The sequence below is a fragment of the Macaca mulatta genome, chromosome 1 (genome assembly GCF_049350105.2).
Source record: "Macaca mulatta isolate MMU2019108-1 chromosome 1, T2T-MMU8v2.0, whole genome shotgun sequence".
NCBI classification, from domain to species: Eukaryota; Metazoa; Chordata; class Mammalia; order Primates; family Cercopithecidae; genus Macaca; species Macaca mulatta.
Window position 1 is genome coordinate 32,068,035 of NC_133406.1, and position 26,457 is coordinate 32,094,491.

The following is a 26,457-nucleotide window of genomic DNA, read 5'->3' on the forward strand; positions in this document are numbered from 1 at the left end:
TTTGACTAGTGTCTCAAAACACTCTCATAAGCAGATGTTATTCTTTGTCTCTCCCAGAAAGTCAACAAGCAAAATGGCTTGAGCATCTCAAACAACTGTTGCTATGACCTTTGCTCTTGACTGGTTTATTTTTGCTTTTACTGGACCACTTCCTCCTCTTGGTAGCTATTGCTTTGATTATGCTTTGTCTTCAGGATTATACTGTAAAGGCCTTTTTAAATTTATTTTATTTTATTTTTTTAAATTTCCTATTACAGTTCTTTGAAGAAATGCTTCAGATCTTGATCCCACTTGTTCAAAATTTAGTTGAAAACTCTGTTCTTGTCTGAAGCTGATCTGGTCACAAAAGTTTTGTGACCAGATTGGTGCAAAAGTTTTGCACCCATCGCATGGAATATTTACTCAACTTTAATTTTTAGTCAGATTTATATAAGCTGAACCAATTGAGATGTCTGTAATGTTGGCTTTTGTTTCTGCAACTAATTGTTGGGCCCTTTCAATAAGAGCACAAACAAGATAATTTTGTTCTTGCAGATTTATATGGATGGCCTGCCACTGCAGGCTTCATCTTTAACATCATCTCATTCCTTCTTAAAGTGAATTTTCTATTTGTAAATTGATTATTTCTTTGGGGGCATTGTCCTCATAAACTTTTCATAAAGCATCATTGATTTCACCATTCTTCCACTCAATCTTCACCCTGAATTTGATGTTTGTCTTTCAATTTTGGTGGAATTAATGTTGCACTGAAAGGGACTCTTTTCAAATTTATGTCTTACTCTTTTTAGCGCCTCAAACTAGATCCTATTAAGACATGTTATAACAAGTTAGGGAGAATTTGTTTTGGTGCCAATGTTTTTGAAATTCATGCATTGTATTTAATAATGTATACTTTCCATCAACATTTTGAAGACCCCTCATATAGTACCTACTAGTTTATGAAATTTCAATAAAAATGTAAAACCCTTCAGAAAAATAATTACGAATGGCTAAGTGTAGATGTTAATATTTATTATCTTAGACATTTTTTATTCAAAAATAATTCATTTAAAATATGCAACTCATAAATTTTGATTTTTCCTGAATTCATAGTCATATATAATGGTGCTTGTCCCCAGCCTGCCACACCCACTGTCTTTCAGATTGTGCCCTGATACCACTTCACATCAATACTTGCAATGACAATACTAGAGAAATAAATTGTCCATTGATAAAGCATACCATGGGTTTATTTCATTATGCCAATTTTAAAGCTACTTTCTTCTGTGACCAGAATATTTTTTCAGATGTTAATTGGTTGGTCTTTATTTGGCATTTGATCAGAGGAGAGACAATATTGACAAAGCAGACATTTTTAGCATCTTTGTCGTTTATTCACTAGCGAGAATCTTCATCTGTTCTCTGCCTTCGTGTCTTTGGAGACCTCAGACCAGTCTGGTATATCTTAATTTGATCTTGTTTTCCAGGCCAAAATTCAGTTTTTCTGTGCCTCACAGGCTTGGTATTCTCATTAATGATGATGTCTGTCTGTTGTTATCTCAAAGTCCTCATTTTCCTCTCAGTCTTTTATAGCTGAGATCAGATTTTTCTGATTCTATTCATAGCAGTATCTGTAGCTTTTAACTAGTATTTTTGCATCTTAATTAAATAAATGTAACATAGCTAGCTTGTGAAGTAAAATGTGACTAGTTTATGTCAAATATGGTAACTTTCATACATAAATATTAAAACTTGTTTAATCAAGAATAAAACCATTTTTGCAGATACTGGGGAGTTGCTTTTCCCAACACTATGATATTAGTAGTCTGGGTAGGACTGCCATATGTAGCAAATAAAAATACAGAACACCCACTTACATTTTGGTTTCAGATAATTAACGACTAATTTTTAATATCAGTATGTTCAATGCAGTATTAAATTCCATGTGTTTTAACTGGGCATTTTATATTTTAACTGCCACCCCTAAATTTTCTTCATAGGGGCATTAATTCTTGTAGTTGCCCTACTGAAATCCTTTAGTAAAATACAAACAAAGAGCTAACAAGTTAAGAATTCTTTTTATGAAATACTGTGCCCCCAACTTATGTCATCTTTTCCCCCCATCACTTTGCCAAAGTTTCCTTCATTCTCTATGGGCAGTGGTCCTGTGGTGTTGCAATACCTGCTCTCAGAGGGTAGGGCCAGACCACTCTTTTGCCCCACTTAGCCCAATCTCATCTCCATCTCTCCCTAACTGTTGGGTTACAGACATTCCTTTGGTGGCAAAAGCAGAGGTGTCCTCTGGGCTGATACTCAGGATCACAATGCTGCATCTTTGTTGTCTAAAGACTCAAAATCAGCCACCACTCCTTTGTGCTCTCTGTGGCTCTCATATTTGCTGCATTTGTGAAAAATTATCTGGTTTACACTACTCCAGTTTTATTTCAGGGCTGTATCACTTACATTATGATCTTGAATACAATATCACAGCCATGATTAGCAGGAAATACTAACTTGGAAGAGAGCTATTTCTAGTGGCTACTTGGATAATTGGAGCATAACATCCTCTTCATAAAGCATTTTAGCTGAGGCTGAGTTGAATAAAGATTTAAGCAAAATGTGTGTTTTATAAACCTATGCAAAAACTTCTTTGGTTCTTCTTTCCTACACATCAGGAAGATAGTATTGAGAACTACAATGTGATGACTTGCTCCAGAGTTACCTTCAAGCAACCCTTAGGAAGGTGTGATTTTAAACAATGAGATCATTTGTTTCACGTGGGTAAAAATGTCGTGAATCATGGCATTGATTATGGCAGTAGTTCCATTGGATAACATTCTGCCTTATAATGGATTTTATAAACTCTCTTCCTAGGTAGACAGCTCAAAGCATTTCACAGGGCAGATGTGAGTGCCCAACAAAGAAAAATTTGCCCCATCCTAGCTTTCATATGTGCCGCAGTGTGAGGCATGACTCACCTTCCACTTAAGCAGTGATATAACCTTTTTCTTCATCCTCTGCCTTTCTGCCTTGGTTCACCATTTTCTTCTTTCTATCATATGGATCATTTATAATAATAATTATTCAACAAATATTTGTTCAGCCCCTATTACATTTAGGGTACTAGATGTGTTACTATAAGGTGCTGCCTATAGTGGCCAGGAGCTTATCTTTCAGTTAGTGGAAGTAAGATATGTCTTAGCCCAAGGCAATATGTGAGGACATGTTATGTAAGTGTATACAACTTGGTATTATAGTAACATAAGGGAAAAAGGTGTTTTTACCTGGAATCATTATGAAAGCACTATGGAAGGAATCTGACGAGCCTATATAGATCATAGGAGGATTTCAGTAGGGGAACATGTGGGATGTAGGATCATTCAGGCAGAGGAAATTACACAAAAGCCTTGAAGCTTAAAGAAAAGCACAACTTTGCAGAATGGAATGTGATTCAGATAGAATGGAATAATTCTTTTTTTTCTATTTGAGGGTAACGGGTCAATATTATAGATGGATTTGAATGGTATATGGGAACAAAATAGTGCTTCAGGTAGATTAATTTAAAGGTACTGTGTAGACTGATCGAAGGGCAGAAAGTTTAGGGAATTGATTATTTGAAATAGTTTAGGCATAAAGTGATAATATCCTGACCTATTAATAGATGGTAGTGCCAAAAAGCACACAAGGTCTAGCTGGCCCAAACAATGGTTGGTTTGTCTGATTAGACAATATATTGAATAATATCTATTTTTCATAATATTTTCATATTGTGAACTACTTAACATTAACACTCATACTGAATTACCTTAACACTAATAATATTTTCTTATTGTGAACTACTTAACATTTATGCCTAATTACCTTAACACTTATAACTAATCACTATGCAAAGTAAGAACAGTCTTGTATATGTAATTTGTTAGCAACCACTTAAAACTTTGGGAAAATGAAAGAGTTTTTATTTGTAGAACTGGGTCTAAATAAAAAGGCAAGGCCAGACAAATTCCTGGAAAGAAACCTTCTTTTAGCCCTATAGCCACTGAATCAAGTCAAAATACCTTCCACAAATGGCAACTTAATACTTAAGGAATAAGTGAAGTTACTTTTACAGTTTCTTAATTTTAACAGCAGTTGGATTTTCTTTCTTTTTATTACAAATTCAGACTTTAAAAATGTTCTCTTAGCTGCATGAGAGTCACTTAGGAAAAAGTTACATAAAAATCGTTATTCCTCATGGCATACAGATCAAAAGCAAATATGTATATTGATTAAAGTGGTAGAAGGGAATTTTAAAAGCGAGAAGGACCTTAACCATAAACTGTTTCTGTCACATATGGTATTAAGAACAGCAAAGAACCTGAGCCTATTACACACTATAATCCAGAGGTACACTGAATGGGAATTTTCTGATCCTTACCTAACCTTGATATCAATCTACTGCTTCAAGCTATTTATCTGTGAAAAAGTTAACATGTAAACTAAGACAGATACCTGAGATTTAAGAAAAAAACTATTATAATTTGCTTCTAACAGTGTTTCATACACATTATGTAATTCATCTGTCATTTTAATAAGACCGATTTTAAAATAATGCAGGGATTGAATGTATCTTTATCTTTTTTACTTCTTTTCATATAAAATGAAGTAAAACTCAATGAGCAAACCTCAAACAGTTTTTTAAAAATTATTTTGGATGAATCAAATAATAGTAGGATTTTACATTTCTATTTTAAGATAGAGATCCATTTTGTTTTGTCCATAGTTTATATAATATGTAAAATTATTTTTGTATATTATCTTTGATATTAGAAATGACATTCTGGTATGCATTTTGCTGTGAAATTTTGGTTTGGAAGTCTATGAATCCTTGTCATTTTCTTTGGTTATGGCACAAATTATTACCTTTTGCTACTCCTGTTGACAAAATGATGTTGGGAGAGAACTTAAATTTCAAAGCAAAAATTTAAAAACTTGAGCCTGTTTCCATCTTGAGGAATAGACGGTTACCCCACCTGCTTCCCTAATTCTGATTTATTCAGTACCTATTTGCCTAGTGCCTACTAAAGTCTCAGGCACCAGGGAAACAAATAAGAATTGATCATGGTCGACCTAGAGGTGGCAATCAAGTGGGGGTATTCATACATGGACACTAGTTAATTAAAATAGCAGAGTGAAAGCCCAGAGGACCAATTGATTAAGTGAGGAAAAAGGAGAGAAGACTTCCACAATAATTCTTTGTATGTCAGCTCAGAGATGGGAGTGGAAGTTCACTCTATTGCGGTTGAGAATAAAAAGGATACTTGACTATGTGGATAATTCTGAATTGAGTTTTATACTTCAGTTTTAAATGTGGAATGAAGTTCTGTTAGACCAGTAGTTCTCAAGTAACAGTTTGTGGCCTTTTGCTGGTGGCTACATAGATGCTTGTTAAAAATACAAACTGCCTGGAGGTACTATGTTCTGAAAAAGCATCTCAGGTGACTCTAATAATCCATAAGATATGACCCCTACTTTAATAAAGATCCAGGAGAGAGAAAATAAATGATAGTTGAAGTCACAGAAATGGGTAAGACTTCCCTTGAAAGTGTGGAGAGTAAGCAAAGCAGAAGACAGAAAGTAAGCAGAGAAGGAGCCAGCAAAGAAACTAAAAAGGAATATACTGTGTCCAGGAGCTAGGACGTATATTTACCTGAGTCTTTTAATTCTTAGATTGGTAATCCTCGTTTCGGAATCGATATATAGAGAAAAAATGTAGAAGAAAAATCTCTAGACTGCTACTTATGATTTGGCTTTATTCTAAAAGGGATTAATCAAGTTTCAACTTTGCCCTATCTCCAGAATATTTTGCCTACTTCTGAAGGAAGTATAATCACCAAATCTGTAGCAGAAACAGCAACTGACCCTCTCAAATAGAGAAAAATGAAGAAAGTAGAGTATCAGAAAAGAAAGTTGTAATATTAACCAGGCTTTGTAAGACAAAAAATGCCCCATCATACAGTTACTAGATGGAATGAGGATATTTAATTTACTGAAGTGACCTTTATAATTGAGAACTAGAACTATTATAGTCTCTCGGGAACAAATCCTTCTGTTCTTAGGCATTCCTGTTCTTTTGTATTGATGTTGTTGTGATCCATGCATCTTCTACTTTTAGGTGACTAAAGCCTTATGTTAATAGAAACGTGCTGTTATAAAAAGGAACAAAATGGCAATTATATAACCTGAACTGGTATAAAAATTAATTGTCTTTTTCAAAATCTGTATCACAAAATAGAATAACTGTTGATCCTGAAGGATTTTAAAAATATATACATTGCCGAAATTTTGGTAAGTATGTAGTTATTATTCAATTTTTTTGAAATGGATAAGAGACTGGAATGCACTCACTCTTCTTTGAAGTTTCAGGTGATACTTTATGAAAAGGAATTCCAAGATCATTTTAATAGTTATGTGATCAACTTTTCACTTAGTATTCTTCCTTTCACTGATTAGATACAGATTTTTTTTTTAATTTATTTATTGTTATTATACTTTAAGTTGTAGGGTACATGTGCATAACGTGCAGGTTTGTTACATATGTATACTTGTGCCATGTTGCTGTGCTGCACCCATCAACTCGTCATTTACATCAGGTATAACTCCCAATGCAATCCCTCCCCCCTCCCCCCTCCCCATGATAGGCCCCTGTGTGTGATGTTCCCCTTCCTGAGTCCAAGTGATCTCATTGTTCAGTTCCCACCTATGAGTGAGAACATGCAGTGTTTGGTTTTCTGTTCTTGTGATAGTTTGCTAAGAATGATGGTTTCCAGCTGCATCCATGTCCCTACAAAGGACACAAACTCATCCTTTTTGATGGCTGCATAGTATTCCATGGTGTATATGTGCCACATTTTCTGAATCCAATCTGTCACTGATGGACATTTGGGTTGATTCCAAGTCTTTGCTATTGTGAATAGTGCTGCAATAAACATACGTGTGCATATGTCTTTATAGCAGCATAATTTATAATCCTTTGGGTATATACCCAATAATGGGATGGCTGGGTCATATGGTACATCTAGTTCTAGATCCTTGAGGAATCGCCATACTGTTTTCCATAATGGTTGAACTAGTTTACAATCCCACCAACAGTGTAAAAGTGTTCCTATTTCTCCACATCCTCTCCAGCACCTGTTGTTTCCTGACTTTTTAATGATCGCCATTCTAACTGGTGTGAGATGGTATCTCATTGTGCTTTTGATTTGCATTTCTCTGATGGCCAGTGATGATGAGCATTTTTTCATGTGTCTGTTGGCTGTATGAATGTCTTCTTTTGAGAAATGTCTGTTCATATCCTTTGCCCACTTTTTGATGGGGTTGTTTGTTTTTTTCTTGTAAATTTGTTTGAGTTCTTTGTAGGTTCTGGATATTAGCCCTTTGTCAGATGAGTAGATTGCAAAAATGTTCTCCCATTCTGTAGGTTGCCTGTTCACTCTGATGGTAGTTTCTTTTGCTGTGCAGAAGCTCTTTAGTTTAATGAGATCCCATTTGTCAATTTTGGCTTTTGCTGCCGTTGCTTTTGGTGTTTTAGACGTGAAGTCTTTGCCCATGCCTATGTCCTGAATGGTACTACCTAGGTTTTCCTCTAGGATTTTTATGGTATTAGGTCTAACATTTAAGTCTCTAATCCATCTTGAATTAATTTTCGTATCAAGAGTAAGGAAAGGATCCAGTTTCAGCTTTCTACTTATGGCTAGCCAATTTTCCCAGCACCATTTATTAAATAGGGAATCCTTTCCCCATTTCTTGTTTCTCTCAGGTTTGTCAAAGATCAGATGGCTGTAGATGTGTGGTATTATTTCTGAGGACTCTGTTCTGTTCCATTGGTCTATATCTCTGTTTTGGTACCAGTACCATGCTGTTTTGGTTACTGTAGCCTTGTAGTATAGTTTGAAGTCAGGTAGCGTGATGCCTCCAACTTTGTTCTTTTGACTTAGGATTGTCTTGGAGATGCGGGCTCTTTTTTGGTTCCATATGAACTTTAAAGCAGTTTTTTCCAATTCTGTGAAGAAACTCATTGGTAGCTTGATGGGGATGGCATTGAATCTATAAATTACCTTGGGCAGTATGGCCATTTTCACGATATTGATTCTTCCTATCCATGAGCATGGTATGTTCTTCCATTTGTTTGTGTCCTCTTTTATTTCACTGAGCAGTGGTTTGTAGTTGTCCTTGAAGAGGTCCTTTACATCCCTTGTAAGTTGGATTCCTAGGTATTTTATTCTCTTTGAAGCAATTGTGAATGGAAGTTCATTCCTGATTTGGCTCTCTGTTTGTCTGTTACTGGTGTATAAGAATGCTTGTGATTTTTGCACATTAATTTTGTATCCTGAGACTTTGCTGAAGTTGCTTATCAGCTTAAGGAGATTCTGGGCTGAGACAATGGGGTTTTCTAAATATACAATCATGTCATCTGCAAACAGGGACAGTTTGACTTCTTCTTTTCCTAACTGAATACCCTTGATTTCTTTCTCTTGCCTAATTGCCCTAGCCAGAACTTCCAGCACTATGTTGAATAGGAGTGGTGAGAGAGGGCATCCCTGTCTTGTGCCAGTTTTCAAAGGGAATTTTTCCAGTTTTTGCCCATTCAGTATGATATTGGCTGTGGGTTTGTCATAAATAGCTCTTATTATTTTGAGGTACGTTCCATCAATACCGAATTTATTGAGCGTTTTTAGCATGAAGGGCTGTTGAATTTTGTCAAAAGCCTTTTCTGCATCTATTGAGATAATCGTGTGGTTCTTGTCTTTGGTTCTGTTTATATGCTGGATTATGTTTATTGATTTGCGAATGTTGAACCAGCCTTGCATCCCAGGGATGAAGCCCACTTGATCATGGTGGATAAGCTTTTTGATGTGTTGCTGAATCCGGCTTGCCAGTATTTTATTGAGGATTTTTGCATCGATGTTCATCAGGGATATTGGTCTAAACTTCTCTTTTTTTGTTGTGTCTCTGCCAGGCTTTGGTATCAGGATGATGTTGGCCTCATAAAATGAGTTAGGGAGGATTCCCTCTTTTTCTATTGATTGGAATAGTTTTAGAAGGAATGGTACCAACTCCTCCTTGTACCTCTGGTAGAATTCAGCTGTGAATCCATCTGGTCCTGGACTTTTTTTGGTTGGTAGGCTATTAATTATTGCCTCAATTTCAGAGCCTACTATTGGTCTATTCAGGGATTCAACTTCTTCCTGGTTTAGTCTTGGAAGAGTGTAAGTGTCCAGGAAATTATCCATTTCTTCTAGATTTTCCAGTTTATTTGCGTAGAGGTGTTTATAGTATTCTCTGATGGTAGTTTGTATTTCTGTGGGATTGGTGGTGATATCCCCTTTATCATTTTTAATTGTGTCGATTTGATTCTTCTCTCTTTTCTTCTTTATTAGTCTTGCTAGTGGTCTGTCAATTTTGTTGATCTTTTCAAAAAACCAACTCCTGGATTCATTGATTTTTTGGAGAGTTTTTTGTGTCTCTATCTCCTTCAGTTCTGCTCTGATCTTAGTTATTGCTTGCCTTCTGCTAGCTTTCGAATGTGTTTGCTCTTGCTTCTCTAGTTCTTTTAATTGCGATGTTAGAGTGTCAATTTTAGATCTTTCCTGCTTTCTCTTGTGGGCATTTAGTGCTATAAATTTCCCTCTACACACTGCTTTAAATGTGTCCCAGAGATTCTGGTATGTTGTATCTTTGTTCTCATTGGTTTCAAAGAACATCTTTATTTCTGCCTTCATTTCGTTATGTACCCAGTAGTCATTCAGGAGCAGGGTGTTCAGTTTCCATATAGTTGAGCGGTTTTGATTGAGTTTCTTAGTCCTGAGTTCTAGTTTGATTGCACTGTGGTCTGAGAGACAGTTTGTTATAATTTCTGTTCTTGTACATTTGCTGAGGAGTGCTTTACTTCCAATTACGTGGTCGATTTTGGAGTAAGTACGATGTGGTGCTGAGAAGAATGTATATTCCGTTGATTTGGGGTGGAGAGTTCTATAGATGTCTATTAGGTCTGCTTGCTGCAGAGATGAGTTCAATTCCTGGATATCCTTGTTAACTTTCTGTCTCGTTGATCTGTCTAATGTTGACAGTGGAGTGTTGAAGTCTCCCATTATTATTGTATGGGAGTCTAAGTCTCTTTGTAAGTCTCTAAGGACTTGCTTGATGAATCTGGGTGCTCCTGTAATGGGTGCATATATATTTAGGATAGTTAGCTCTTCCTGTTGAATTGATCCCTTTACCATTATGTAATGGCCTTCTTTGTCTCTTTTGATCTTTGATGGTTTAAAGTCTGTTTTATCAGAGACTAGTATTGCAACCCCCGCTTTTTTTTGTTCTCCATTTGCTTGGTAAATCTTCCTCCATCCCTTTATTTTGAGCCTATGTGTGTCTCTGCGTGTGTGATGGGTCTCCTGAATACAGCAGACTGATGGGTCTTGACTCTTTATCCAGTTTGCCAGTCTGTGTCTTTTAATTGGAGCATTTAGTCCATTTACATTTAAGGTTAAGATTGTTATGTGTGAACTTGATCCTGCCATTATGATATTAACTGGTTATTTTGCTCGTTAGTTGATGCAGTTTCTTCCTAGCCTCGATGGTCTTTACATTTTGGCATGTTTTTGCAATGGCTGGTACCGGTTGTTCCTTTCCATGTTTAGTGCTTCCTTCAGGGTCTCTTGTAAGGCAGGCCTAGTGGTGACAAAATCTCTAAGCATTTGCTTATCTGTAAAGGATTTTATTTCTCCTTCACTTATGAAACTTAGTTTGGCTGGATATGAAATTCTGGGTTGAAAATTCTTTTCTTTAAGAATGTTGAATATTGGCCCCCACTCTCTTCTGGCTTGTAGAGTTTCTGCTGAGAGATCTGCTGTTAGTCTGATGGGCTTCCCTTTGTGGGTAACCCGACCTTTCTCTCTGGCTGCCCTTAAGATTTTTTCCTTGATTTCAACTTAGGTGAATCTGGCAATTATGTGTCTTGGAGTTGTTCTTCTCGAGGAGTATCTTTGTGGCATTCTCTGTATTTCCTGGATTTGAATGTTGGCCTGCCCTACTAGGTTGGGGAAGTTCTCCTGGATGATATCCTGAAGAGTGTTTTCCAACTTGGTTCCATTTTCCCCCTCACTTTCAGGCACCCCAATCAGACGTAGATTTGGTCTTTTTACATAATCCCATACTTCTTGCAGGCTTTGTTCACTTCTTTTTCTTCTTTTTTCTTTTGGTTTCTCTTCTCGCTTCATTTCATTCATTTGATCCTCAATCGCAGATACTTTCTTCCAGTTGATCGAGTCGGTTACTGAAGCTTGCGCATTTGTCACGTATTTCTCGTGTCATGGTTTTCATCTCTTTCATTTCGTTTATGACCTTCTCTGCATTAATTACTCTAGCCATCAATTCTTCCACTTTTTTTTCAAGATTTTTAGTTTCTTTGCGCTGGGTACATAATTCCTCCTTTAGCTCTGAGAAATTTGATGGACTGAAGCCTTCTTCTCTCATCTCGTCAAAGTCATTCTCTGTCCAGCTTTGATCCGTTGCTGGCGATGAGCTGCGCTCCTTTGCCGGGGGAGATGCGCTCTTATTTTTTGAATTTCCAGCTTTTCTGCCCTGCTTTTTCCCCATCTTTGTGGTTTTATCTGCCTCTGGTCTTGATGATGGTGATGTACTGATGGGGTTTTGGTGTAGGTGTCCTTCCTGTTTGATAGTTTTCCTTCTAACAGTGAGGACCCTCAGCTGTAGGTCTGTTGGAGATTGCTTGAGGTCCACTCCAGACCCTGTTTGCCTGGGTATCAGCAGCAGAGGCTGCAGAAGATAGAATATTTCTGAACAGCGAGTGTACCTGTCTGATTCTTGCTTTGGAAGCTTCCTCTCAGGGGTGTACTCCACCCTGTGAGGTGTGGGGTGTCAGACTGCCCCTAGTGGGGGATGTCTCCCAGTTAGGCTACTCAGGGGTCAGGGACCCACTTGAGCAGGGAGTCTGTCCCTTCTCAGATCTCAACCTCCGTGTTGGGAGATCCACTGCTCTCTTCAAAGCTGTCAGACAGAGTCGTTTGCGTCTGCAGAGGTTTCGGCTGTGTTTGTTATTGCCCTGTCCCCAGAGGTGGAGTCTACAGAGACAGGCAGGTTTCCTTGAGCTGCTGTGAGCTCCACCCAGTTCGAGCTTCCCAGCAGCTTTGTTTACCTACTTAAGCCTCAGCAATGGCGGGCGCCCCTCCCCCAGCCTCGCTGCTGCCTTGCCGGTAGATCACAGACTGCTGTGCTAGCAATGAGGGAGGCTCCGTGGGTGTGGGACCCTCCCGGCCAGGTGTGGGATATGATCTCCTGGTGTGCCTGTTTGCTTAAAGCGCAGTATTGGGGTGGGAGTTACCCGATTTTCCAGGTGTTGTGTGTCTCAGTTCCCCTGGCTAGGAAAAGGGATTCCCTTCCCCCTTGCACTTCCCAGGTGAGGCAATGCCTCGCCCTGCTTCAGCTCTCGCTGGTCGGGCTGCAGCAGCTGACCAGCACCGATCGTCCGGCACTCCCCAGTGAGATGAACTCAGTACCTCAGTTGAAAATGCAGAAATCACCGGTCTTCTGTGTCGCTCGCGCTGGGAGTTGGAGACTGGAGCTGTTCCTATTCGGCCATCTTGCTCCGCCCCCCCAGATACAGATTTTTTCACAGCCTCAGTGAACAAGTGGTAAAATGGTCAACAGTGGTTCTAATATATTTAGCTTTGGAAGTTCTAAATTAAAGGTTATTTTTTAAAAGTTTTCAAAATTAACACGGTCTTGAGGAACTATTTTATTATGAATAATATTTTGTTAATGACAGAGGAAAAGGCAAACAATGATACATATATATCTAAATAGAGAAAATTTACTGGTGAGAATACCATAGTGAGATTCAAATTTGTTGATGGCCAATTTGTGAGAGTCTAACTAACTGAAAGTTAGGGAGATCACAATTCACACTGCTCTCACTTCTGACACCAGTTGTAAATTCAGGGAGTTATCAAAACCACCCTTAAGTTCATAATTCATTAGATGTGCTCATGGAAGCTGACAGAAAGCTGTTATACTCATAGTTACAGTGCGTTACAACTACAGAATAGAGATTAAAGCCAGCCAAGGGAAGAAACACAAAGGGCTGAGTCCAGGAGAAGTACCAAATACAGAGCTTCCTTTGTCCTCTCTCCATGAGTAATGGATGTTACTTTTCTGGCATCAGTGTTTGATAATACACCTGGAGTATTGCCAGCTAGGGAAGCTCACCCAAGCCTTGTTGCCCAGAGTTTTTATTGAGGCTCACTCACATATTACCTATGTGGCTGACCTTTATTCTCCAGCCTCTCTGTAGGTAAAACTTGAATGGCATGGTCCGAATCCTTAGTCATAAATAACATTGTTAGACTATTCAGTGGCCAAGGCCCTCATGCAAGCAAAGACCGCCCCGATCAGGCATGATAGTCCATGGACTAGACGTCACCTATTACTAACCAATGGCAAAGGCCAAACTTCTCTTTGAGTAAGGTTAATTTTTCACTACACACCATGTCATTCAGATAGTAAAAGCAGATGAAACCAAACTGGAACCAATGGCTTACAAAACTGAGACTACACAGACTATGACAGATAAAATGGCTCCATATTGTCCACAGGATTAAGTTAAAGTGTTTTCATTGAAGATCACCTTTCTATATTCTGGATCTCTCTCAACTTGTCCTTTTATGAATTCCCTTCTGCAGTCAGTTAGAGTCACATCTATTGGGCATGCCAAGTGCTTTCCTGCTTTGGAGGGTTTGTTCACACATTTACTGTTAATATATTCATTCATGATCTGTAGGCTTTGTTGAGCCCAGCCCAGGCCCCATCTCCTGTGGAAGGCGACTTTCACCACTTGACCACTTTTGCAGACATTCTTTACAGATTTCCCATAGCTAACATTGACCGTATAATTTTTTTGGCTGTTAGCATATATTTCTTTCCATCAATATTTATACCTATATGTTGTCTTTACAAGTTGATCATAAACCTTTTGCAGTTTAAGGAAATAATGGACTATGCCCTGTGTTTTTTTGAGCCCCTAAATCCTATCACAATGTCTTGCACATAACAAATGTTAAATAAATATTCATTGGTAAGTTTTCATATAGACGTGCAAATAGGAGTATGTTATTCAAATATATGAATTAAATCATCTTGTAAAAATGATGTGAATTATACTTACAAATTTCTGAGGTAAGTTAATCCAGAAAAATATTGGAATCATTTTTGACAATTCATTGAAGACACTGGAAACATACAGGTCAGAAAAATGCTGGAAAATGTCAAGAGAAGTATTTTGCCATTCCACTCCCACTTCAAGGCCTTGCACATTGCTTTCCCTTCTGACTGTAATATTCTTTCTCTAAATAATCTCACTCAGAGAGGCAAAACCACCCTACAGCCCTTTCTTCACTATCTCTTTATCTTGCCTTTTTTTTTTTTTTTTTTTTTTTTGAGACGGAGTCTTACTCTGTCACCCAGGCTTAAGTGCACTGGTACAGTCTTGGCTCACTACTACCTCCGCCCCGCTGAGTGTAAGCAATTCTCCTGCCTCAGCCTCCTGAGTAGTTGGGATTACAGGAGCCTCCCACCACACCTGGCTAATTTTTGTGGTTTTTTTTTAGTAGAGACAGGATTTCACCATCTTGGCCAGGCTGGTCTTCAGCTCCTGATCTTATTATCTACCCACCTCGGCCTCCCAAAGTGCTCAGATTACAGGCATGAGCCACCATGCCCAGCCTATCTTGCTTTATTTTTATATTACTTTTTACTAACCAATCAACATTATATGCTTAATGTCTTTCTTCCCTACTACCAGATTATAGGCTCCATAGGGTCAGAGACTTCTTCTTGCTAACGATTACATCTTCTACATCTAGAATAGTGTCTGATTCTTAGTAAGTGCTAAGGAAAGTATTTGTTGAATACATGAATGAGTTTGTACTATTCAGGAAACAGAAAGCTGAATTTTTATATACGTTCACTTTTTGTGGGGTGAGGGGTGTGTGTGTGTGTGTGTGTGTGTGTGTGTTTGTTTGTTTTGAGACTGGGCCTTGCTCTGTTGCCCAGGCTGGAGTGCAGTGGCATGATCTCAGATCACTGGAACCTCAGCCTCCTGGGCTCAAGTTATCCACCCATCTCAGCCTACCAAAGTGCTGGGATTACAGCCCTGAGCCAATGCACGTGGCCTTACAGTCGCTTTTTGTATTATTCAATTTAAGAAAATGTAATTCAGCTTGAGGAATTTCAAAGAGAAGCATCTAAAGTGATTGAGGAAGTGGTAGAATTGTTTTTTTTTTTTTTTTTGATACAGAGTCTTGCTCTCTTGCCCAGGCTGGAGTACAGTGGTGTGATCTCGGCTCACTGCAAGCTCTGCCTCCCAGGTTCACGCCATTCTCCTGCCTCAGCCTCCTGAGTAGCTGGGACTACAGTAGCCTGCCACCACGCCCGGCTAATTATTATTATTATTATTTTGTATTTTTAGTAGAGACGGGGATTCACCATGTTAGCCAGGATGGTCTCGATTTCCTGACCTCGTGATCCGCCCACGTTGGCCTCCCAAAGTGCTGGGATTGCATGCGTGAGCCACCGCACCCAGCTGGAAGTGGTAGAATGTTTTCTAAAATTACTAAAAATTATTCAGCTTATAAAAACAATTATTAACTTTGACCATATATGGGTGCACACATGGTCAAAGTTATAAAATTATAAACTGTAATAATTAGGTTAAAATAGGTATGTTCATCAAACCCTAGTTTTATCGAGGCATTCCTTAAAAGTTTTTCAGAGAAGTAAAAGAATATGATTTTTATATAGTGGATAATGAATATGGAGCTCTTTCTTAAAATTTGCATGTATTTCAAAAGAGTTCAAAGAGCTGTTTTGATAAAAATCACAATTTTAAAGATAATGCAAAATGAGAAATATTTATAACTTTGGAAAATAACAGCCTGGAGTTCAGCTATTGTGCTTTATCCTAAAAGGAGTTGCAGGTTTCATTATTGCCTGTTGATATGAATTCCAAGAATGTCAAGTTCCCCAGTTGGAACAATGAGCAGTCAGCAACCCTGAGAACGAAGGCATATCCAAATATGACCACAGGAGTATTGGGTAGGTGTATCTGGAGTCTAAAAGTAACCCCACATTTTTGTCAGAAAGTAATCTGGAACTCTGACCTAGATTACTTAAGATCTATGGGAAATTCAGGCTATGCCCATAGGCCTCAGTTCTTCCTAGTCTTAGAGTCTTGAAAGAATGCTTTGTTGTAGTCAAATATTTTCCCCTGGAATCCCAGCACTTCCTTCAAGAACAAAGTACACATCATGAATATTGACTGCTCTTGAAATATGCTTCCTCCTCTCCTCTCTACCCGCCTCCCTTTAGTTCTCATTGTAGCTTCTTTTCCTGGAGAGGTTTATTTCAACCTGAAGCTAGAATATGGCTTATATTTTTGGCCTTTGTGTCAGGCTTTGATTCTGAAGTGTTTGGCAGCGTTTCTGTGCAGTGACTGGGAAGCAGTGCGTTCACAATATGATTTTATTGAGGTTTTTTTCCTTTTCTTCTGTATTACCACACTTAAGACTCCCCCCACCCCATATTCAAGGAACAAAGGCTGGCAATGACCCAGCCCTTTTGTGTTGTTGTTTCAGTTCATGATTTTAGTAGCATGTTTGAAACTAGAATACACTTTTATATTTTCTCTTTTCATCTCTGCCTCTTTGGATTTTTGGCAAACATCAAGATGAATAAATCAGACCGACCACTGCAAACCCATCTGCTTTCAGGAACATGTTAGCAGACCAGTTTGTGATGTTTTACCATCCAACATAGAACTAAAGGAGGCTCCCTGTGGAGTAAGAATAGAAGGCAAAGTCTGAGGTCAAAGAGTTTTTCCGCTTTGAATTATTTATCTGCCTACTGATTGTGCTAGGGACAGTCTATATTGTCATGTTTAATGGCACTCACAGATTGGTATGGTATAATACTTATAAAGTTGAAATGATTTTATGGTAGATGTAAAGTGAAAATACAGTTTACACTTTGGATTTGACAATAGGGATTAATAAAAAAGATGCCGTCACAATTTTTTAAATAATGGCAAATCAAGGTACAAAGTGTTCATTTGACAGAATATTACTTTTACAATCTGCCGCTGCTAAGGTTACGTTTGAAAACAGTCTTCCTCACTAAAATGCCTTTCTAGTTGTTGACAGCCCAGAAATGGGTTCATAAAAAATAATAGGCTGTGGTCATACAGAGCTGTCCTCCTAATGCTTGTTGACACTTCAATGCTGCATTCATTTCTTTCTCACAATGAGCAAGTAAGTGATGATTCTCTTTGAATAAGAGTTAAGAGAATTGCAAACATGTCAGTGTATATAAGTTATACTGGGAGAAGAGTTCATGTAATACTCTTGATAACAGGCACTAAATTGAACCTACTTTAAATTGATCAAAAGTTAAGCAAGCTGCTTACATCTCATAGAGTTGGTTTTAGGCTGATCTTCAGCAAGCTGAATTGTATTCTCTGCTGGACTATGATTTTATCCAGTAGAGATCAATGTCTTTTTTTGAGAATAAGTTTATTCTTACTACCTAATGGTTTGGAAATTAAAGAGAATCCTTGAAAGGCAGATTTAGTTTCTCTGTGATGATAATGTCAAGGGCGTGGGGTATGGGAGATAAAACTCAATTTTTCAGACTTTATTACAAATATCTTTCTACTTTGTGATCTGAGTCAGCTTTTGTTTATGGACCATCCTGACTAAGGCAGGAGAAAGGATGCTCTCAAGGACTTTGCATATGAGTTACATTCTTGGTGGTGATGGTCCAGAAGGGAGGTATATAGTTGTGATAGTGGTTTTTGTCCTTTCCATACATGACTTCAACTTTTTTTTATCTTTAGAAGCTAAATTCTAAAGTAATGGTGGAAATGGTGATTGCTCTGGCAAATTTAGGTTCTACTGTACCCTGTCCTTCCTATCCTTCTGGACATATTTGTGTACATCTTTATTGTGTGGGTTATATGCAAAGCTGGGGCCAGAGTGTGTATTAGTTGATAAAAGCAGTACTTTATCTGAATAGTTGTTCACTGTTGCTTTTATGAATAGATTCATAGAAAAAAGGGTAATTTAGGACACATAAAATACATGATTGGAAATTAAACTGAGTGTGTGTGCATGAATCCATTGTGTTGTAAATCTCTAAAGGAATTGGTTTCATAATCATAATGTAACAGAAAAGAGTTGTTTATTTAGGTATACAAATACAGAAGGATGTCTAAAATGTATATTCACCAAAAATTTTAAACAGTTGAATAATGATTCTTATGGAAATGGGAAAAATATTTCTTGTTAATTAATAATTTTATTTATTTAACAAGTACTCAGTTTATACTAGGCAATATGCTAAGTACTTCACATACATTCTAAATAATGTTGTTTTAAATAACATTATGCATTTGATATTATCATCCCATTTTACAGATGAGGAAACTGAAGTTTAGCAAGATTAAGTAACTTGTCTGAGATCCTATAGGAATTAAATGAGGAAAGTGGAAATAGAATCAATGAGTTTATCTGGCTTCATAGCCATTAAAATATTGTATTTGAGGTGCAAAATGGGAGATACACCTGCTGAGAAGTAAGTTCTGGAGCAATTTATGCATCCAGATATTGGTGAAGTGGCTGCCCCTAAAGGAATGACTTGTTCCCTCTTCTCATTCTGGAGAAAACTGGCGGGACTTAGGGAGCCCCTGCATATATGGGAATCTTCTCAGAAAATGAATTTATATCAGTTTTGGTTGTGCTATAAAATGTTTTTAGCCGTATAAAAATAAAATGTCACAAGAAAGCCCTTAGCTCCAGATATTTAGATGATGAATTATTGAGCCTCTTTTTGTCCTTCCTCTTTCTTCATTATATTTCTTGTAAAAATTGACCATTACAACCAGAATAAGTCTAAAAAGAAAGGAATTAATATTGAAGAGAAAAATTGTTTTGTTTTCCTTTTGAAGAATGTTAGGTTTTGTAACTTTCTTGACTCAAATATTTGTTGAATGAGTGAGTGAGTGAATTTGGATGATTAAATGTGCATTCCTGAAATATAAACTGTTCCTACTCTCAACTGTTATGGGTAATTGGAAGGTGGGTTGACATTAGCTTTTGCTTCAAAAACATAATTATTTTCTTTTGATTTTTCACAAGTTCAGTGCACAATTTCATTCCTATTGGGCTGTTTATGAGACTCTGTTATAATCTACTGACCTTCACTTATATGAGATGGATCAGTGAATAATGTAGCAACACACCTTATTTAGTCTATAAAGTGAAGTTCTAGAAATTATTCCCTTAGCCAAATGAGAGCACTATATAGAAAGAAAACTCTAGGAACACATATGTATTAAACATTTAAAAGTAATCCTAGGAAGGGAAATTTTATTTTAATTATTATTATTATTTTTTGAGATAGAGTCTCACTCTGTCACCCAGTGGCGTGTGATCCGATCTCGGCTCACTGCAACCTCCACCTCCCAGGTTCAAGTGATTCTCCTGCCTCAGCCTCCTGAGTAGCTGGGATTACAGGCATGTGCTGCCATGCTGGGATAATTTTTTGTATTTTTTAGTAGAGACTGGGTTTCACCATGTTGCCAAGCTGGTCTCGAAGTCCTGAGCTCAGGCAATCCGCCTGCCTCAGCCTACCAAAGTGCTGGGATTATAGGCGTGAGCCACCGTACCTGGCCGGGAAATTTTATTAAGGACAAGGTGATTTTATTTTCATTTGATTTTGTCCTTTATTTCTTAAATATGGAAGGTCAAGTGTGCATAGAAAAAAAATTCTCAGTATTATGCAAATTTACCCTCTAGATTTTTTTTTCCTACCAATTTTTCTTTCCCTGAATCAGACTGTTGGAGCCATTTAAACACAGCATAATGCTAAATGCATAATCAGTTTCTAGGGAATACAGTCCAATGATTTATCTCTCTTAATGTCCTGAAAAGTACAAAAGAGTTATCCTGCGGGCCAGTGGGCACATATGGTTCCCAGTACACTGAAATAGTTCAGCAATGGCAGTAGTAACATTTTCATTCCCCATCTTTCAGGTAGTTTATAAGTGGAAACTATTAACTTATGGAAAGAGGGCTCTTCTGTTGGATAAAACCTGGCAGTGAAAACTTTGGTCTGCCTGGTAACCAGATTTTTGTACTCAAGACTCTAGACAAGATAAAACAAATGTTTTATAATATATCCCTTTATACAATACCTTTATATTTACCTTTTTCTATACCCTCACCCCTCCCTGCAGTTTTCTTTATCATTAGAAACTACATTTACCTTGGCAAATGTAAATTTTCTCTGTATCCTTTTGCTTAAGTTATGGTGATTTTTTAAGGCTCTATTTTAATTCACGTTTAGCATTTCATTCTTGTAAGCCATTAGAATTTCCTCTGGATCGATCTGTAAGCAAATTTGTTTGCTAGCAAATTTGGAAGTTTTCGGTTTGCTTCCTCTCTTTCTGTATATGAGATCTAATTACCACCCAGCATGAAATAGCAACTGAAATGAAGGCAGCAAGAAAAGGTAATGGCTTACCTTAGAGCTAATCAACCACCCCCTTCTTGTATATTTCACAGCTATAAAGAGAAAAAGAAATGGCATTCATTAAAATAACATATATTAAACTTTTTTTCTTTCTTGAGACTGAAGAGAAGATTTCTTCAAATCTTTATGGAAATAAGACATTAAGCAATTCTTTTAATTTGCAATAAGTAGTCTGATGTGAATTGTACAAAATACTTTCACCATCAGCGTGGCTAAAAGTAGTCCCATACTATTTTCTTGACATTAAAAAGATAAACATTTCCAGGAATTAAGTAAAATCAAGAGAATGTTTAATCATTTTTATAAGGCTTAGAATTTGACTCAATTTGGGATTTTGGTTTCTAAGTTTGTCTTCAACAAATATCTAGGCTTATCTTTAAAGAAGATATCATCCTTCACGCCTGTAATCCCAGCACTTTGGGAGGCCGAGGTGGGCAAATCATGAGGTCAGGAGCTCGAGACCAGCCTGTTCTAACATGGTGAAACCCCATCTCTACTAAAAATGCAAAAAAAAAAAAAAAATAGCTGGGCATGGTGGTGGGCGCCTGTAATCCCAGCTACTTGGGAAGCTGAGGCAGGAGAATCACTTGAACCCAGGAGGCAGAGGTTGCAGTGAGCCAAAATCGCACCATTGCTTTCCAACCAGGGCAACAGTGTGAGACTCTACTTCAAAAAAGAAAAAAAAAAGAGATCATCTTAATATAGTAGCCTGTAGCTTCCTGTTTTGTGGAATCAGTTTGTTGGGTAATTAACCTAGGAAAGATTGATAGTATTTTTACTTTTTAAATGACCATGGTCTGAATTTTTACTTATCAGATTATCAGATTTAAAAATTAGATAATCTGTGGTATTAGGCACACTCTACTATTGTTTGGAGTATGTATTGGAATGAAATTTAAATGAAAATTATAAATTACATTCATCAAAATTGGAAATGCATGTAACTTTTGACTTTGCAATTAAACCTCAATGAATTTTTCCTTGAACATGTGCATAAGACATATGTATAAAATATTCCTTATGATATTGTTTGTTATATAAATAAAGCAAAGAATATGGTCACTAATAGGAAAATGTTAAGTAAATTATGATATATCTATATCTAGATATACCTTATTTTTAAAAAGTAACTGCTCCTACAGAGAATAAACTATATGTACATGTCTTGATAAAGAACACTCTATGTTATCCCATTAAGTGAAAGAAACAGTCTAGTTTGCTTCTATGGAGATGTATGTATACAACTTCCTGCCATCCCTGCCCCTTCTCCCCATATAAACATACATACACACACAAATATATGTAGACGGATGGGTGAAAAGATACAAAGGAGCTATTGGTAGCACTTATCTTGGGTATAGGACTATGGGTCTGGGATAGAAGGAAAGTTTTTATGTTTTTCTGTTGTTTACTTGTTTGCTGTTTTAGTTTTTTACCATAACTGGAAAAAAAATTTAATAACCAGGTCTGGTTTTTTTTCTTTTTTAGGACTCAGCCCAGGAGAGTGTTATTACTCGAGATATTCATCGTACATTTCCCGCACATGATTACTTTAAAGATACTGGAGGAGATGGTCAGGAATCGCTCTATAAGATCTGCAAGGTAGGACCCTCTACCTCACTTTTTCTAAATTATTTTACAGAGCTGTATTTTAGAAACCCATTTAAGGATTTTTTTACTCTGTCTTCATTTCTTATTTGCACTATGCCATGTTTTCTGCTTTGCACACACGCTATGAGATCCTCAGTACTGATCCCAGAAGGTGACTTTTTGGTTGCATGTTTCATGCCTCATTATGAGGGAGGAGGTACAGCATAGCCTCCGTTTGGCTCTCCTGCTAACAGGAAAGGAACAAAAGGTCCTCTCAGGCTATGTTGTAAAAGCTCAAAAGAGTCCCAGATGAGGCCGGGCGCGGTGGCTCAAGCCTGTAATCCCAGCACTTTGGGAGGCCGAGACGGGCGGATCACGAGGTCAGGAGATCCAGACCATCCTGGCTAACACGGTGAAACCTCCTCTCTACTAAAAATACAAAAAACTAGCCTGGCGAGGTGGCGGGCGCCTGTAGTCCCAGCTACTCGGGACGCTGAGGCAGGAGAATGGCGTAAACCCGGGAGGCGGAGCTTGCAGTGAGCTGAGATCTGGCCACTGTACTTCAGCCTGGGCGGCAGAGGGAGACTCCGTCTCAAAAAAAAAAAAAAAAAAAAAAAAAAGATGACTCTGTCTTTCTGACAAGATCATGCAGCAGTTGTCTCCATTTTTCTGACAACAGGCAAGCGTAAGAATCAGTGTGCTTATTGTTGAATACTGGCAAGTTATTGGATGTTGTTGATGTATTCTGAGTTCTATCACATCATATATTTTTGTATGGTTTTTATATCCCATTTTGAAATCTTTTTTCTCCCTCATTATTAGTAGGCCTAGAAAAAACTGTTTCCTGATTTTCAGTAAATGTCCTCTGCTTGGATATAGAAGATTCTGTCTCTGTCAGTATAGAATAGCCATCAAGTTACTAATTTTATCAGAAATGCAGAATGAAGTGTGGTGGGTATACTCACATTGTTCATATCTACCATTCTAAAGAGATGATTAATGAATAATGAACTGCACAAAAATTTGGTAATAGTATGGAGAGAAAGGCAAACATCATGGCTAGTTTGTAAGTTAGGTTATCAGTTCCTGAATAATCCAATTTAGCCTTTGTAATGAGTAGAAAATATTAGCCAGTAGGTAGTCAAAAGTATATTCACAAATCTATTTCATTTTATATTTATTGTTTTTTAAAAAGAACACTTATAAAAGCACTCGCCTACATATTCTAACCAAGTAGGATTAATGTTTAATTCTGCAAATGGCACAGCTTTCATTAAAGTCCTTGCATGTTGGTGGTTTTGGCCTCGTCCCACTCCTATCTCTTTTTTCCTTGCTTTTTCTCTCTCTCATACTTTTTGATCTAACCATTTTGGAGGCTTGTAAATATATGCTGATCAAAAATCTATTTTTATATGAATGTGTCATTCAGAGCTAGAAATATGTAACTTATAATCTGAGAGTATACTGATCTTTGGAAAACGATGTAGCATCTACTTTGAAAAGTACCAAAGACCATTGGATGCCACAAAAAAAGTTGTATGTTCATTATATGCCTGTGAAGGACAAAAGTAATTATTTAAAAATTTTTTCTACTAATTTGAAATTCTGCAAACTGATTACTGGCTTGTGTAAAGAGGTTAGGAAAATTTATATCATTTCCAGGTTTATTTAGGAGGGTCTATTTTATGGCATATGGAACATTTTTTTCCCCAGCATATAGTATATTTTCAGCCAGTCAATAACTTTTCCCTCAGCTTTCCTGTGATTGATACTAGATACTTTCTTCATAAAGCTAAAACAGATGGTTCTAATGTGCTTGCAACTTCTGACTTAAAATTTTGCTCCATTGTAGTAAAAATAGTGTTTGCTTTGTTATGTAATATTTAGAGGGGAAATAATCTGAAACATTTCTAAACACAAAAATAAAAGTTGAATGATGGGCACTTTTAAATAGTTGATACACTTTGCTTTGGTGTTGCAAACAATAATGCAACCTTGAATTCATTCGAAAATATTCATCAGTACATTTGCAGAGCTCATGTGGCCATTTTAGATTATCAGTATGTGTTTTACAACATGACTAAACCATTTTAAAACTCTTTCTGAATGAAGAATATTGTAAAATGTAGATCTGAGATACTTTATTATCTACAAGTAGCTTAAATCACACTAAATTTTGTGAAGTTGTAGAAAACAAAATTACATTAGACATAGTATTAAATAAAAGTAATAAAAGTTTTTAAGGATTTTAATACTGTACTGAGCTGTATATACATAAAAATAATTTCACAACAGTCTTTGATAATGGATGTGAGCAGAGATGTATACATCCTACCCTGTAGACCACTTGGTTTGTGACTGACCTGGTTCCTTCCCCTCTTGATTTACTATTATTTAGTAATCCAGTGCTCATGCCAGGAAACCTTAAGTTCGATGACAGCTCAGAAATACGATAGCATACCTATGAGTAATTTAGCATAGCATACTTATGAGTAATTTAGAATGGAGCATTATTCTCAAGATTCTGCATCCACTCTTCTTTGTTTTTTTGTATCCAATTTGAACCACAGTCTTTTATTTTATGACCCCCATCCCATATTCCCAAAAGCTGCCTATGTATAACCTTTAAGGCTTAAAGGTAGTCTCACCATTTAAAGGTAGTCTAAGGCTTAAAGGTAGCCTAACTGTGTAGTCTAACTGTTCCAACATTGTTTCCAGAACCACTGGTTCTAGAATAATAACTAGCATTAAACCTCACACTCAGCAATCCACCTTTGAGTTTCAATTCTGGACACCCCGTGCAGAATTCAATAAACATTAATAACACCTTGATCTTATCTCAGCTGCTTTGCTATATGTAAATAAGGACAGTTTTACTTTTCCTTTACCAATCCTTATTCTTTTTCTATTTGTCTCTTGTCTTATTGCACTGACCACACCTTTAGTATAGTGTTCAAATAAAGCTATCATAGCAGATACCTTATCTTTCTCCTGATTTTAAAGGAAATGCATCTAATGATTAACCACTAAGAAAGCTGCGTCTTCTTCACATCAGCAACACAATCATAGGCCTTTAAAAAAAAATACAGTGTTTTCTATATGTTAAAATAATTTTACATTTGCAGAGTACTTTCACATATATTACCTCGTTTATTTTTGACAATTCTTCATCAGTAGAGCGTACACTAGGGATATAATATACTATGCTCTTAAATTGAGCAGAAATTAAGAGAATTTCAGTGACAGTAAGTTTAGAAATCAACTCTGTTTTCAAGGATACAACAATCTGACTTTGTAGTTGAGAAGTTTTCTGTGGCTTTGGTGAAAGGAGAAATGATTTGAACTGCCATGTTAGAGGGAAGACTGTTAAAAATTCACTGTCATGTTTTAATGGCCCTGTCAATTCCAGTTTTGCCTCTTAATATCTTTTTCAGAGTAGGAGGAAATCAAAATGGTTCAAAGCTTCTTCTGTTGTCATAAATTTATGTGAGGGAAGTTGAGCTGAAAGTATTAGTAGAATTCATAGGTTTCTGCAGATGAAAAGGTTTGCAAATTAATAGATTTCTACAAATGAAAGTTTCTGCAAATTTGGTTCTTCCTTGTTTCTCTCCCTGTTTTTCCTATTGGTTAGGTCAATAATATATTTTAAAAGAATGTCCATAAGACAGGGAAGAATATATTACCACCCCAAATATATTTCGCATTTTTATTATTTAACATGTGATATAAAAATCTGCTGTAAGCTGGGAGACAGGTTGGTACAGTTTAAAGCACTGGGCATCAGGAAATCTGGTTCTGGTTTTGATTCTTTCACTCAGTAGATCTAAGAATAAGGGAAACTTGTAAGGGTGTGGTATCTGATAAGATTGTTCCGGTTCCAATTTTCTATGATTCTCAGTGTTGTTTAAATTTTTTTTTCCTGACATATAACACATAAATGCAGAATTTAGCAGTTAAATCCTGTGTCAGTTATTAGCTCTCTCAATACTAAAGATATAAAAGGGTCTTCTCCTTAAACCTGAAGATTTTACCTGGCCTTCTGTTACAGTGTGGTTTGTCCCGTCAAATGGAGTGCATTTCGTGGTTTCCTTTTAGAGATATATCTCTTTGTAAGACCTAAGACCAGTTAGTCATAGTAATCAGCTAAAATATTATTCACAACAATATAATTGGAAGTGATATTTGGTGTACAATTTAATTTGTGCATATTACTTTTTCTAATTTTTTGTTTGGTGTAAATGCTCTCTGAAA

General features: G+C 37.0%; 1 protein-coding gene across 4 annotated transcripts in view; it reads left to right on the top strand.

The window, feature by feature from the left end:
- The window catches only part of RABGAP1L (RAB GTPase activating protein 1 like), an 800,696-nt gene that overhangs the window by 415,440 nt on the left and 358,799 nt on the right, over nucleotides 1-26,457 (top strand). For all 4 annotated transcript variants that reach the window (XM_078000298.1, XM_015123648.3, XM_078000303.1 and 1 more), the window contains one exon: nucleotides 22,105-22,218. In XM_078000298.1, coding sequence (XP_077856424.1) covers nucleotides 22,105-22,218 — 114 coding nt within the window. The remainder of the gene's footprint in view (nucleotides 1-22,104; nucleotides 22,219-26,457) is intronic.